The 15,131-nt window shown below is 46.5% G+C and overlaps 4 protein-coding genes across 4 annotated transcripts; 3 read left to right on the top strand and 1 right to left on the bottom strand.

Moving 5' to 3' along the window:
* The first annotated feature begins 3,118 nt into the window (after positions 1-3,118).
* LOC101077311 (histone H1-like) lies at positions 3,119-3,889 on the top strand. The gene has a single exon (XM_011621188.2). The coding sequence runs from the start codon at positions 3,144-3,146 to the stop codon at positions 3,678-3,680; it is 537 nt and encodes a 178-aa protein (XP_011619490.2). The 5' UTR covers positions 3,119-3,143; the 3' UTR covers positions 3,681-3,889.
* Positions 3,890-5,724: 1,835 nt separating this feature from the next.
* On the top strand, positions 5,725-6,080 carry LOC115248321 (histone H4). Its single transcript, XM_029831970.1, has one exon. It carries the CDS (start codon positions 5,769-5,771, stop codon positions 6,078-6,080), a length of 312 nt encoding a protein of 103 aa, XP_029687830.1. The 5' UTR covers positions 5,725-5,768.
* A 1,843-nt stretch (positions 6,081-7,923) lies between these two features.
* LOC115248315 (histone H2B 1/2) lies at positions 7,924-8,386 on the top strand. The gene has a single exon (XM_029831963.1). It carries the CDS (start codon positions 7,963-7,965, stop codon positions 8,335-8,337), a length of 375 nt encoding a protein of 124 aa, XP_029687823.1. The 5' UTR covers positions 7,924-7,962; the 3' UTR covers positions 8,338-8,386.
* Positions 8,387-11,172: 2,786 nt separating this feature from the next.
* On the bottom strand, positions 11,173-14,954 carry LOC115248323 (NEDD4-like E3 ubiquitin-protein ligase WWP1). The gene is given in 17 exon segments (XM_029831973.1): positions 11,173-11,291; positions 11,412-11,484; positions 11,564-11,660; positions 11,829-11,933; positions 12,063-12,082; positions 12,085-12,182; positions 12,258-12,398; positions 12,726-12,860; positions 12,958-13,010; positions 13,012-13,123; positions 13,204-13,292; positions 13,455-13,526; positions 13,642-13,714; positions 13,854-13,982; positions 14,124-14,208; positions 14,318-14,372; positions 14,718-14,954. Coding segments are annotated over 17 exon segments (1,659 nt in total). The 5' UTR covers positions 14,940-14,954; the 3' UTR covers positions 11,173-11,191.
* Between the last annotated feature and the right edge of the window lie 177 nt (positions 14,955-15,131).

Below are 15,131 nucleotides of genomic sequence, written 5' to 3'. Positions count from 1 at the left end.
ACTCTTCTGTGAACTTATGAACATAATGCGAAATTAAATTGAAAAATTATAACAAAAAAACATACACATGTGATGTGTACAATTATTCTCCCAAGCAGTTGTGCAGTAAATCTGATTACCAACTGTTTTTTTTGGTTTTTTTTTAAAGAAGTAGCAATCAGTATTAACGACTAACTTCATACTTTTTATAGTGAAAACAATGTCTGAAGACTGAGCATTCCACAGAATTTAGACATGATTAGTTTTTGCTCCTGACACTTGGCATCTTTTAGTCTGCACAAGTGCATCGATATCAGGCACCGTGTCCTGAGTAGTTGCCAACTTCAGAATGTCATTTAAGTGCTTGTGTGTTAACCTTGAGCGCAGCTTTGTCTTGTTCAGGTTCATTACAGAGAAAGCCTGCTCACAGAGGTGGGTCGTCCCAAACATCCACAGCAATGTTGCTGCTAGTGCTCTTAATTTAGGGTACCCTGGCAGAATACAGGGATAAAATGTGTCCAAGTCTACAGAAGCAAATCTGCCTTTCAGAGTCACATTACACTGCAAGTGTATTATTTCAAGCTGCATGTCGGCAGGCACATCAGAACTTCTGACTATGAAAGGGTTGCGAAAAACTACCAATTCTGTCTCGAGTTCGCTAAAGAGATGAAACCGTCTCTCAAACTCTCTCAGCAAACCTGCAAGTTTGGTTTTGTATGGACTCGTGTCAGTAGTACAGTTGGCCTCACATCAATCAATCAATCAATCAATTTTTATTTATATAGCGTCTTTTACGATCAAAATTTTTCCAGAATCCCAGGGCCTAATCCCCAACAACCAACAGTGGCAGGAAAAACTCCCTTTTAACAGGCTCATGTAGGGAGAGGAGAGGAGGGGTTTGGTTAGGAGAAGAGAAGAGAAGAGAAGAGAAGAGAAGAGAAGAGAAGAGAAGAGAAGAGAGGTTTGGTTATGAGAGGAGAGGTTTGGTTAGGAGAGTTGAGGTGAGGTGAGGAGAGGTGAGGTGAGGTGAGGTTTGGTTAGGAGAGGTGAAGTGAGGTTTGGTTAGGAGAGGAGAGTGAAGTGGTTTGGAGAGGTTTGGTTAGGAGAGGAGAGGTTTGGTTAGGAGAAGTGAGGTGAGGTTTTGTTAGGAGAGGAGAGGTTTGGTTAGGAGAGGAAATGAAAGGAGAGTGAAGTGGTTTGGAGAGGTTTGGTTCGGAGAGGAGAGGTGAGGATAGGATGTTGCTCTGACGTAAATATTAGCTTTACAGAATTTAAGTTTTCTTCTCGCCAGCAGCTTTAGATTGGCTGGCACCCGGAATGCACCTAACTATGGTCGCTGGAGTTAGGGTTAGGGCTTCACGTAGCACATGACTGAGTCGCCAATTACAAGAGTCATTTTCTCAGCGGGTGTGTCGCCGAGTGGGGAAAAAACGGTTACTACGAGAAGTACGCTACGCTACAGTGCAGTGCCGCAGCAGCTACCTTCTCTTGGCTACCTCACACAACTTCAGAGCTGTCTCCAAGCTGTCTCCAGAGCCATTAATAACCTGCACTCTATGCACCTATTACCTTCACTAAATTTGAATTATTTCCCCTTGTTGTTGGCAAGTAACTAGAAATGTCTGAGTATTCAATTTTTTAAATAAAGTGAATACAACAAACAGCGTGCACAGTGCACCAACAAACTCCCGTGAGAAAAAAGGAAGATAACTGGATCCTGATGTGTTATCAAATTCTAGGTTAATATCCAACCTTCATTTTTTTCTCTAAAGTTCTTGAGAATTTGGTGGTGACTCAGTTACTGGAGCACCTGCAGAGGAACAGCCTGCTTCAGATGTTTCAGTCAGGCTTTAGAGCATATGTGTCAAACTCATGCGGGTGGATTGTAGACGCATGGGCTATGATACCGTCTTCATGTATTGGAAGAGCTTTCACAAAATCAACGCTGAACAAGAATCGGTCGGTGAGTCAGATTCAGATGATTAAGAAGAGGAATTCGGGATTGGACATTGAAATAGTGCAGCTGTTTAATTCAGATACAGAAGATGAAAACTTTGATGGTTCTGTGGCGGAAGAATGAATATTTTGTTTAATATTGATTCTTGAAAATGCAGAAAGAAGACCTTGAAACCACAACACAGTCCTGATCATGTCCTGTACCATTTCAAGAGAATAAATCACTGGAATAAGTTAATTCCAAAATTAACACATGCCATGTCATAGCTCTAAAAGGAAAAACAGCTTTGTGGCTCAGTTCACCAGCCGGACAAAGCTTCGGGCAGAAACCCTATAGATCCAAGCTTCAAAGCCAACAGCCAAGCAAAGTAATTGTTTTACTCAATTCAAATTAAATTACACTCAACAAATCAGCATATAGAAAGTCAAAACAAAGCAAACCCCAGCAAATGCAAATAAAGCACGGCCACAACCAAAGCAGACCTGATCAAAGCAACTCAAACTACATAGGATTAGCAAATACTATGGCACAATTTAGCCAAAAAAACAGCAGTGAGAAGTTTACAATGCTAGGTTTCAGTGATCAAATGTTGCTCACATTTAGTGCTTTGTATCAAAGCACTAAATGTTACATTATGCTGCTAAAACATAACTTAAATAGTATTACAACTATACTACTACTGCTAGACTACTAATAGCTAATAAACAACCATTCAGCAAATTCACAAATACAACCTACAAGGTAAGTAATTGGAAACAAAATGGTGTTATACAAAATCAGGAAGTTCTGGGGCAATGGATTTGGACGTGTTTTCTTCAGGGAAAATATGCTGTTTCCTGAAGAAAACACGTTGTTGTAATGGAAGTTGTAAAACATGATTTCCTACTGTGTGTTGCCCAATATGTGGATGTGACTATATCATCGTAAATAGTGTTCCATCCTCTGCTAAACTGTGGGGGAGGACGGGACAAACTTACATAGGTAACAGTTTGTCCCGTCCTCCCTTTCTGACTGAACAAGACAAAAGTGACTAGAATGCATTTAAGTTAGTAAATTGACCTTTGTCAATGGCAACAGTTTTAAAAAAAAGTAGTAAAAACACACAAAAAAAAAATCAACAGAAAACTTAAGGTGCTTTTCTCTCTCTTTGTCTCTCACAATTACTGAATTCCAGCAACTTTTTGTACACAGAAAACAATCAGCAAAGATGAGTGCAAAAAAGGTTAGCAGAGCGAGGAAATCAGGGCCCACCGCCAGAGACCTTGTCCTTCAAGCTGTGGCCACATCCATGGAGCGCAAAGGCCTGTCTTCGGCTGCCCTCATGAGGATCCTGGCAGCTCAGGGATATGATGTGGATAGGAACAAGGCCCGGGTCAAGACTGCCATTACCTCTTTGGTAAAAAAGGGAGCTTTGGTCCGGACCACGGGCGCCGGAGCTTCTGCGTGTTTCAGGATGACCAGCAAACCAATGGTAGCCCAAAGAAAGAGGCCGGCAGCCAAGAGACGTGCCGGAAAGAAGTCACGCCGCAGGCCCAAGAAGGCTAAAGGTCGTAAAGCCAAGCGACGTGCCGGAAAGAAGCCACGCCGCAGGCCCAAGAAGGCTAAAGGTCGTAAAGCCAAGAAAACATCAAAACGCCGAAGGAAGGCCCCAAAAAGGCGAAGGAGAGTAGTGAGGAAGGCTTCTGGAACGAAGAGGGCTTCAGCCAAGAAAGCTGCCAGGCGTCGAAGAAGAAGGGCAAAGTAAAGAAGAGAAAGTAAAGCCTCCTGTTCTGCTGCGTTCATCAGCAGGATGGCCCCTTACATGAGCCTGCTCAAGGTTTCCTCCTGTCAAAAAGGGAGTTTTACCTTGTCATTGGTGCTTGTTGGGGGTCCAGGCCCAGGGGTTCTGTAGAGTGCCTACAGACAATTTTGATATTAAAAGATGCGATATAAATAAAGATACATTGAAGTGAATGTTGGTTTCTCATTAATGTCCTGTCCAGAATGAGGCATGGGGGCTGAATCGAGGGCCTGCCACCTATTGCCTCATCCATGAGAGGGAACTATTTCTACTTATAATACGCTAATAATTCAAACAGTAATGCTACATTTGCTATAATTATTAGTCTGTCACATTTAGACTAAATTTAAAACAATATATATTATATATATATACATATTACAAATCTTGGAGGGTTTTTTTTGAGGTTCTCCCACTTTTTTGCTGCTCGTGCTGGAGTCAGCATTCCAGTCAGGCCAATTTCCTTCAACAGAACTCAGAAGGACATAAACAAATTGCAGAAATCCATCAGTGTAGTTTCTGATTATATTGTAATTAATGATTGTGATCACACCAGATTACAAGGTACAGCAATAAAATACAATCCTTAATAACATTTGGCCACCACCCACTCCCATCCTGCTGCAGCAGAAAACCTCTTCCCAGAGAAGAGGTGGTCCTTTTCCGTCCAGCATTGGATCATCTTACTAATGTCATCATCACTCCCTTAAGAAGTCAATTCAATCCATCAGTCTGTGTTATGTTTCTGTCACTCCCACAGTACTTTAAATCTCCATTTAAAATGCACCAACTCTAGCAGAGTACAATTAAAGCGGTACATAATCTAATACGATGCTTATAATCGCACAAAACCTATTAAACTGGAGGCAGCAATGTTCCACTAAAGTGAAAGAATTTTACACTTTAGTAAGATATGTGAAACAAATAGTGGACAATAAAAACATTTATATGCCATCTAGCCTCGTTTACCCACCACTGACAGATTGTCACGTGATACTGCAAAGGCTGATGGGATATATTACCGAATTAGGGCGCATCAGTGGTACACTACTTTTCACCATGCACTGTGGGATATATTGAGTGCACTATTAGGGTATAGGGGAGGTTTCAGACACAGCGAGGGCTTTTATCATTTACATGACGACTCAGGGCCTTTGTCGCTACGTTTTAAATTTGAACGGTCGTTCTAAGCGAATGCATGCCAGTAAATATGGGATTTTAAGGCCTTGAAAACAAGTACCGTATTTTCACGACTATAAGGCGCACCTAAAATACTGAGATTTTCTCAAATATCGACGGTGCGCCTTATAATATGGTGCGCTTTGTGTGTGGACTGAGTTCCAAAATCTGCTGTGTGCCTCTGGTAGGTGCACTACGGTAAACGCTCCGCCAATCGATTAGCGGCACACCTACGCGTAAGGATCCCCTAAAATGGCGCCGGCCAAGCGACACACGTATGAATGAGGCTTACTTTAAACTGCAGGCCATCGAATATGCGGCTGAAAATGGCAATCGAGCAGCTGCAAGACATTTTAATGGAAATGAGTCCATGGTCAGAAATTGGAGAAAACAAGAAAGGAAACGAAAGTGAGCTGCCCTCAAAAGTCATAAAGTGCAAAGTATCCTCTAGAGAAGATAAATGTGTGTGAGAGGTGTGTGTCAGGAGTGTAGAAGCTTGAGTTATTTGAATAATTATCACTATTCTTTCTTCGCTATTATGTGGTGGTTGTGTGGTGGTTGTAGTTCATCAAATTTTCTGAGCCAGGTGTTCTCATGCATAGGCTGATCTTACAACAATTTCTGGCAATATACTTTAAAATATAAACATAGCAAAAGAAAGTTCCGTGGACATAAGAGCTGAACATTTTAAATAAAGATTAACGAGCAATGTTCCAGGAAACGTGTAGTTCCCGTCTCAGCCAGCAGGGGGCGGCCCCGCACACAAAGAACCAAAGCGGTCTCCTTCGGTGGTTTCAATCACGTCCTCAGAATTGTGTTAATAAGAGGCGAGCGCAGCTCTGGAGCCAGTCTGTCTGTAGTCCAACAGCAAGAATGTCTGGAAGAGGGAAGGGAGGAAAAGGTCTCGGTAAAGGAGGCGCCAAGCGGCACCGGAAGGTTCTCCGTGATAACATCCAGGGAATCACCAAACCAGCCATCCGCCGTCTGGCTCGCCGCGGTGGGGTGAAGCGAATCTCTGGGCTGATCTACGAGGAGACCCGCGGTGTGCTGAAGGTGTTCCTGGAGAACGTGATCCGTGACGCCGTCACCTACACCGAGCACGCCAAGAGGAAGACCGTCACCGCCATGGACGTGGTCTATGCTCTGAAGAGGCAGGGACGCACTCTGTACGGCTTCGGAGGCTAGTCTGTTCCCATGGCAACAACCCAAAGGCTCTTTTAAGAGCCCATCACCGTCTGCGAAGAGCTCAGTTCCTGCTTCAGAGGCAGCGACTCTTCAAGCGGGAATAACGTGAACTCGCTGTGAATGTTAATATTTATGCTAATGAGCCCGAAAGAGCTACATGTTGTTGGTGCAACAACAAAAAGTTGTTTAATCCCACTGGTCACAATAGTGAAAATGTTAACACAAAGATGGGACATAGATTTTTGGTACACATCATGTTTAAGGTGTCTAGTATTGATATATGCATTTGCAATTACTCGACTTTGTTTAATGTGGTCATAGAACTCACAAAGATGTCACTGGCAACAATAGTGACCGGTGGGATAACCCATTGTATCTACATGCTAATGCACATAAGCTAACTGTTCTACCTTGCTTTCTGCTGCTACCTAACTTTGTACCTAATTGTAAACACACACAGATGACTAGCTAACTAATTCCACCTAACTTTATATATACACACACACACACACCCCAGGAAGACTAGCTGGCTACCAAACTTTCTGCTGTGTTTTCTTTAAGATTTACTTTGAGTCAAGTTCTTGATTTGTTGGATCGAGATGAGTTCCCAGACAAAGCATGCAGCATTGCAATCGTCCCTCAAAATGAAAAAGATGCTGTACTCAGTGATGGTCTGACATGGACTATGAGGGAGAAACGGGTCATTTGCCAGCAAGGCTGTTGAATGCATATGCAGAAGTGATGCAAACAGAACATGATTGGAATGATGGCCTCGCCTTCACCACACCCCCTTCCCCTCCCCTCCCCAACCCCCTTCCCCTGTTCCAGCTCCCCCACCTCCTGCCATAACAATGAAGGCCAGCTAGAAGACCCAAGGGCCTCAGCTTAAATGTTTACCTTCATGTTCAGTGTGTTCAATGTATACTGCACTAAAAATGAACGTTTTCAAATGAATGTTGCACTAAAGTAAGTTGCACTAAAGTTACAATGTTGAAATACATTGATTGTTGTTGTTTTTTGTCTTAACCTCAATATTCATAACAGTGCTCCAAGTATTCATATTGCTAGCCGATAGTATAAGGCTTATATGTAAAATATCCAAACTACAATGAGAGAGCATTTAGAGGCAATGCTGGAACTTTTAAAAGTGATAATAACTAGCCTTTGATATAAGGATTTTATACACTCGCGCTCGCTCGCACGCACGCGCGCGCACACACACACACAATGGTTGATACAACACAGTATCCCACCGTTCACAATTGTGACCGATAATAAAACACACTTTTTCACACACTTTTCCATGAAAAGTTCTAAAAATTATGACTGATTGTTTCAAAGGGATACTAATGACACATGATTGGGATATTTTTGTGTCTGGGAAAAATTTGGGATTAAATGGTTAATGCGGTACAACCGGAAGTCATCAGTTACTTTTCCTATTATACACCAAAGACCAGATTTACGCATTTGTTTACTGCTGCTTTACTTTTTGATCTGTTAAATAATTTAATCAGTGATTCATGAAACACACATGTCAGACAATAACAGATACAGTGTTTACCACGGTTGACATCAGGACCCCCCCCCCCCACACACACACACACACACACACACACACTATACGTACACGCACCCATGCGCGCACCAGTCCGAATCTTGTGAAGATGTGGCTGAATAAAGAGGAGCCAGGACAGGAAGCTGTCTCCATCTGTCCCCTGTCGAGGCAGGCTGTGGACAGCAGGAGGCGGAGCTGACGCTGTGACCGGTCACGTGTTCGCGGTTCGGCCAATCACAGGAGGGAGACCACACAGTGGTATTTCCATGAGGCCCGTATAAAGAGCGGCTCTGTGGCCGCCCTCCGCTACCGTGGAGAAGCACAATGCCGGAACCAGCCAAGTCCGCCCCCAAGAAGGGCTCCAAGAAAGCCGTGACCAAGACGGCCGCTAAGGGAGGCAAGAAGAAGCGGAGGACCAGGAAGGAGAGCTACGCCATCTACGTGTACAAGGTGCTGAAGCAGGTGCACCCCGACACCGGCATCTCGTCCAAGGCCATGAGCATCATGAACTCGTTCGTCAACGACATCTTCGAGCGCATCGCTTCCGAGGCCTCTCGTCTGGCTCACTACAACAAGCGCTCCACCATCACGTCCAGGGAGATCCAGACCGCTGTCAGGCTGCTGCTGCCCGGGGAGCTGGCCAAGCACGCTGTGTCTGAGGGCACCAAGGCTGTGACCAAGTACACCAGCTCCAAGTAGACCTCTGCTGGCCTCCTTCAACCAAAGGCTCTTCTAAGAGCCACCACATCCTCTGCTGGCTCAACTTCCTCAATGATGAAAGCAATAAATCACAGCAGGACTCAGGCCATTTACATTTAAAAATGCCAAATCTGGCCTCTCCAATACTTCCAAGTGCCAAGGGGTCTTTCCTGTCCTGCTTCTTTAGCTCAGCTCTTCTTTGCTTCAACACCGTTCCATTGTGTCCTCTCGGCTGTAACGTAGCGGCTCCATTTAACAGTGGCAGCATGTCCGTTACTTGAGCGCACGCTTCCACAGAAGTTGTGAATGTGTCCCGACTGTAGTTATTTAGCACAGGTGCTACAACAGGGAAGCCCCCTGTGATGTTCACAGGGGGAAGCGCAAGCTCTCAAAGATGAGCGCGTTTGGGTCCGTTTGATATTCATACCACCAGGAGAAGAAAAGCTTGGACTTTAGATGGTGGTTGACAAAACCGGCCCATCATACCTCGTCTATAGCCAGAACCAATCTGGCTCAGTCCTGGACTGCTCTCTGGACTCCATTGATGAGGTATATAATTTTTAATTTCTGTGTATAATGTATAATGGACATAGTAATGTACATAAGATTTACATGTACATTTCTTTTAGTACTGTACTATACTGTACACCACGGGCTACCGCCCTAACATGTGAATTTCCCCGATGTGGGATCAATAAAGTTTTTATCCTATCCTAAACACAGGCTAGTGAAATTCAGTCTGGTCGAGCACCAAACAAAATCTGGAAATGAGCCGTAAATCATGAGGGACTTAAATTCCCCATGCCAAAATCCACAATGGCTGCTCAACACACAAAAGAATTAAAACTTCTGAGAGGTGTCAAAGACCTCCTAGTAGGCCAGAGACAAAACAGTACCAGCTGCTACTCTAAGAGGGAGATAAAGAAGATTATCAGTGTACAACAGGTGCTGCAGCTACAGTGATGTGGAAGCAACTACAAGCAACCCTGTACAGGGCAGCAACAAGCCACTGAAACAGTCAGGAAGAAACTAACAAAACCACGACATATTTGAATGAGAGATTTGGTAAAACAGCCTCATGTGAACACAAACTAAACTCTGATTCCAAGAGATGTGGCGCAGCAGTTGTATATGTGGTAACGTGTGTAACCATGGTAACCATGCTTGTTGGACCCCGATGAACAACACGTGACACCGAGCAGCTAAATATGTGCCCAGGTCTTTAGGGCAGAACGAACCAGGAGATATGTTAGAAAAAGGTAGAGGAGAAGCTAGAAGTTAGTGGTGATAAAACAGCCATGTTACATGGTTCAGTGTTCCAAGGATGGGCCCATGTTGCCATGGATGTTGGGATGGAGCTTAGGGATAGGGACAACATTGTTCCTGTTGATTTTAATATACTCGTTTCTATTTAAACTGGAAGAACTGCGGGAAGACGACCTGGCCAAAGCTCATCTGAGGAAATCCAGCTTACACACAAAAACCACACCCAGGGAAGGGATCCGTTTTCCTTTTTATTTCTTTTAGACTCATAAATCCATCTCTCTTCACTGAAATGGGTGAAAGCAGATTAAAAATGGCTCTTCTATACACAAGGTCTCTCCAGTAAGGGGGCATTCTGTACAGTGTGGTTGGTGTTTACAGTGTATCTACACGCGATATGTTACAGTCTGGACGCACTTCCGAAGGCCTAAAGAACAGTCAGCACAGTGAGAAGATCCCTGCACGCTGATGATGAGCAGACTGGGGAATCAGTTCTGAGGACAGACACACACCTGTCCAGGTGAGGCGCTCCCTCCCAGCCCAAGCGCTCATTTCTGATAAGAACAAAGGCATCACAGATCAAAGGAGTGGCGGCCCTGTGGAATCAATTCTAATACTTACGGACTTTTCGCTATACAATGAATATTCATATACACTTGATTTATCGGTGATTATAGGTTGTTTGTTCAAAAGGAAGCACAAAGTTCTGACGCTCTGGCTGAATCTGCTCCTTCAGCTCCAGTTTCCCTCACTGGTTTTGTCCCTCCTGGATGTTTCTGACACGGTATTTACACGACTAATAAACTCCAGCAACCACAGATGAAGAGTCCGAAGCTTCTAAAGCAGCTTCAAGGCCCAAAAAATAAAGGAGAACTTCTGAAGAACCTTCCGAAGCGAATCCTCTTGGTGAATAAGCACCAACAAGAGACAGAAAAACCAGGGGAGCGGGTGAGGACCCAGATGGAAGCGGAGCGCTGTAAGGCTGCTGTGAGCTGCGTTTTCTGAACGACATTTTAAGCAGCTGAACACTTGATATTCAGCTTTCATTTCTACTTTTAATTTGGTACTTTCTTGTCAGGTCGGACGTGAAACGAGTCCCAGGTACATTTGCTGTGTCTGGGGGGGGGTTAGCAGCTAGAAGGAAATATTGTTTAATGTCAAATGTTCCTGAAACTCTGGCTCTTTACCATCATATAGGTCTGATAAAGGGGGAGGAGGCTTCAGGCACCGGACCCCGATATCACCTTTCTGAGCAGCTCTATAGAACTAGAGCTTTAAAAGAAGACTGCGCCTTCACTAGAACATCCTCTCCAATCCACTTCCTGTCTGTTAAAAGGCAGCCAGCTGAGGGGAGGTAAATAAAAAAATACTCATCTGTTTTGGGACAGATTGGCTGAAATGCTTGCATATTTCATGAGGGAGGATCTTGTGTTTCAGGGCTGCGGCAATAAAGATGCAGCAAATTAAGATTTGGTTTTCAAATCACAAAATAGCTTATATACATTGGTGGTTATCTTGTGCAACTTTGTTTAACTTGGCTGAATGACCAGCGATGGGCAGGAGAGAGGTGAACAGAAGTGGACATTTGCTTTTATTCTTGGCCAAATCCTTCCGTTTCCTCGATGGCAAACAGCAGCTTCTCTTTCAGCTGTTCAAAGCTCTTATAAGGAGGCAAATCCAGCCGGTTAAAACTGAAGAACAGAGAGAACAGCGTGAGGACATTTCAGCTTATAAATGAGACTTCAACACGATAAGAGGTTAAGCGCTGCTCTAGTCACGATGATCTGGGTGGGGGGGTCAACAGCACGCACCAGGTGTGGCTCCGAGGAAGCCAGGTGTCCTTCCCCACCTTCTCGATGCAGAACTTCTGAGGCCCGTTACTTCCTGCAGAGTGAAAGGTCCAGAGTGAGATGCATCTGTGTGTGTGTGCGTGCGTGCGTGTGCACGGGTGTGTGCGTCTGACCCATGAGTTCAGCGAAGCCACCAAGAGGAAGTCGGCAGGTTCCCGTGACGAACTGCATGAGCCGCAGCCTCACCTCGTTGTCCACCTCTTTCACCAGCTGTGGAGGAGTGAGGTCACGCAGACTCAGAACCACTTTACAGCTCACAAACGGGTCAGAATAATGACGGCGTGAGAGCCAACGTGCTCCTGCTACGCCTGAACGGGCGCCACCAGCTGCCCTCTGAACCCCGGCGTCCGCTCGCCGGTACGGGACGACCGACCGTACCTGCCAGAACCAGATGATCTGTTTGCTGTTCCTGGTGTAGTGGCGATACACCGTGTTCCTCTGCCAGTCCTGCAAGTCCACCTCCTGCATGCCGCAGAGCATCACCTGTGCACGCACGCACACACACACACACACACACACACACAGCGAAATACCCCCCTCGTTATTTCAGAGACGCCCTGATCCACGTTAGATATCGATACGACAAAAGGACAGAATCTCCTGGCCGCCCACCTCCAGCTCCTTCTCATCAAATACTGAAGCCACTGAAGCGGGACCACCTCGTTGAAGCCATCCAGGAAGGCTTTGGTCTGACCTTCGACCCCACGCGAGAACCTCCACTCTGCCATGAGACTGCAGGAAGGATGGATTTCAAACACTCGTCTCCATCTCCACTCAAAGCATCAACCCGATGTGTTTGTAGGGAACCTGATATACTCCTCCTTGTTCTCCTCTGTCACCAGGAGTTGGCACACATCAGGTTTGAGGTCGTGGGACGTGATCTTCCCCAGGATCTCCATGTCCACTGAAAAGTACATCTCCAGACCACATTCTTCAATGTTGTTGTCCCTGAGAAGACACCAGCCGCTAGAGTCCAAAAGCAACTCAAGGGGACGTAGAACTCTAAGCTGTTCTGGAGCCAGCTGGGCCGTCCCTGATGAACGTGGCTTCACGTGAGCTGAGGAGCCCGGTCAGAAACTAAGAAGGCCGGAGTCGTTTACGAGACGTTAGAAACGGGCTCAGAATGAATCTGGCTCCGAGCTGAGGAGGCACCTGCTGGACCGGAGGCGGTCTCCGACTCAAGGAAGCCAATCAAAAGCAGTTGTACTAAAAACACCCGAGAGGTCTCTCCTTCAAAGGTAAACTCCAGTCCAAGGGAACCATAAACTGAATTACCTGATCCATATGAGAGAATTGTAGAACTCTGGGTCGATGGACTCCAGGTCTTTGAGGATCAGCTTCTTGTTCAGCATGCGTTTGTAGAAAGGCAGCGAAAAGCCCGTGTCGATGAACTTGCTGTGGAAAAAGAGCCTGGAAGACGAGAGACGGAGAGCATCGGGTGAGGTCGCGACCCGCCAGGTACGCGCCGCCACGTGACCCGTGGTGGCCACCTGAGGCTTCTCCAGACTCCACCATTGGCGATGAGCGGCCGATGAAGCAGAAGTAGGAGAGGTGGTCCGGGGTTGATGGTGGAGGCCGGGTTAATCTGCAGGCAGTAGTTGCTCTTGCCAGCGTACTCGAACAGGCAGTACATGGGGTTCAGCACTTCGTGGGACAACAGGAAGAACCATTCCCTGCAAGGCCACACGAGAGCGGCGTGAGCGGGGGGAATTCCTGCTTACGTTTAGCAGATTCAGCAGGTAGCTTCTATTACCGAGCCAATCCTCCATAGTCCAGACCCTCCTCCCCCCTGAAGATGACGTACAATCTCCTCCTCAGGTCGTACGGCTTCAGGGCCATAATCTGCAGCACCAACACAAGACTGTGAGCTCTTTTTAAAGGGCTCCTGACAGCAGAGGACACTTGGAACCACGTCAAATTGGATTCAGAGTGGGATCCAAACGTGAAAGCTGCAGGCTGGTGCCATGCCGAGCACCAATCTGGCGGAACCAGCACAGCTCTCACCTGTTGGAAGGAGTCTTCGAATAATGTCTGCCTGGAGACGGTGATCTTCACATGGCTGGGGAGAGCATTGGACTGAGGAGCACAAGGAACAGCATTATCCCTGCGCCTGCAACCAGTCACACACCCAACACGTGCACAGAGCTGCTGCGCAGCTGCCCTCTGCAGCCGGGGCCCGGGACAGACTCACCTGGCACAAGTAACGGAAATGTGCAAGCTTCCACCGGAAGCTCCGCTCATAAGCAATCTGGGGGCCTTTAGTCCTAAGACAGAAGAATTGACAGATGAGATCTTTTTCGTTCGCACCGTCTTTGAGCGCTTCAGGCTCCGGTCCAGCCGATTCCTCGTCAGGGCTTCGGTGATCACGTGTGCGACGGGTGGAGGACGCAAAAGCGTTCTTACACAGAGGATTTGCCGGTGCGAGGGTCGCTGAATGTAGTGGTGCGGGTGTTGTGGTCCACGAAGTAGCGAACTCCTTCCCTCGTGTAGCGGATCTCCCACCCTTCGGGAAGCGGATCCTCATTCTGTAGCCTTCACACGAGCACGTGCACAGAAAGATAAACACTCTATTGACATGGAGTCGCACAAAGAAGGTCCTTCTCAGGGCTGAAGAACCACCAGAGGAGCCGTCCGGTCAGAACTGCTCATCAATGAGCCAGTTTCAGAACTCACCCTTGGGTCCGAGGGTCTTCCCACTGCGTCGTTTTAGTGTTGTGGTTCACAAAGTAGACTCTGTCGTTGGAGTCTACGCGCCTCTCTGAGGAGGAGCAGAAGACAGGAGGCTCAGACCCTGCAGGCATCAGCAGTAAACACTGATGGAGACAGGACACGCCCATCCTGACGCGGGACAGCAGCTGTGAACTCACCCCAACCAGGAGGCAGGGGGCCAAGAGGATCATTCTCAGCAGACATCATGGATGCCTGGAACACAGGGATGGATGGATGGGTGCGCGCACACACACACGCACACACACACACACAGAGGCATCATTCATCACAGGGTTAATATCTGTTCATTCTACAGGAGTTCAAATGTCTCGTTTTTGCCACCCGAACAACGACTAAAGAAATAATTCCCTGTGCCGATGGAAAAAAGCACTCAGATCCTGACCCAGTCAGCGCCTGTAGCTGTAACTAAACACGACATTTGCAACGCCATATCAACGTTTAAATGTGCCAATGATTTACAGTCGTGCGCGGTGAACTACAACAGAAAAGGTTAAAGACCCTAAAGAATGAGGCGCTAAAGGAGGGATGCCGTCTTACAGAGTAGAGGTATCTCTGGTTAAACTGGTGCATAGCGCCCTGTAGCTGGCTGCGTTGGCTCTGCCACTGCTCAAAGTTGCGGACTGATTCCATGGTCGGGCGCTGCCACGTGGTGGTGCGGGTGTTGTGGTCCACGTAGTAGATCCGGCCTCGGTCGTCCACTCGCCGCTCCCAACTGATGGGGCGGAAAAAAAGAAAACCCACAAACAAGAATGATTTCATTAAAAAGACTTCCTTCAACAGGGTGTAATGAAACTATTAAAAACCACAAGGATGAGCCTCGAATGGTGATTGAGCCAAGAAATGACTGCGTTTGGAAATGATGTGACACCGGCCACGAGCTCTCTGGTGGGTTTCAGCTGTAATCCACCCAAATATCCCTTAAGCGGTGACAAACAGAATCACCACTAATGT

This window comes from Takifugu rubripes, unplaced genomic scaffold, assembly GCF_901000725.2.
Source record: "Takifugu rubripes unplaced genomic scaffold, fTakRub1.2, whole genome shotgun sequence".
Taxonomy (NCBI): Eukaryota; Metazoa; Chordata; class Actinopteri; order Tetraodontiformes; family Tetraodontidae; genus Takifugu; species Takifugu rubripes.
Note: the sequence above shows the minus strand (reverse complement) of the source record. Positions and strands in the feature narration are given on the sequence as shown.

Excerpts from the sequence above, each read along its gene's own strand:
- LOC115248321 (XM_029831970.1), top strand. The coding sequence starts at position 5,769 with ATGTCTGGAAGAGGGAAGGGAGGAAAAGGTCTCGGTAAAGGAGGCGCC.
- LOC115248315 (XM_029831963.1), top strand. The coding sequence starts at position 7,963 with ATGCCGGAACCAGCCAAGTCCGCCCCCAAGAAGGGCTCCAAGAAAGCC.
- LOC101077311 (XM_011621188.2), top strand. The coding sequence starts at position 3,144 with ATGAGTGCAAAAAAGGTTAGCAGAGCGAGGAAATCAGGGCCCACCGCC.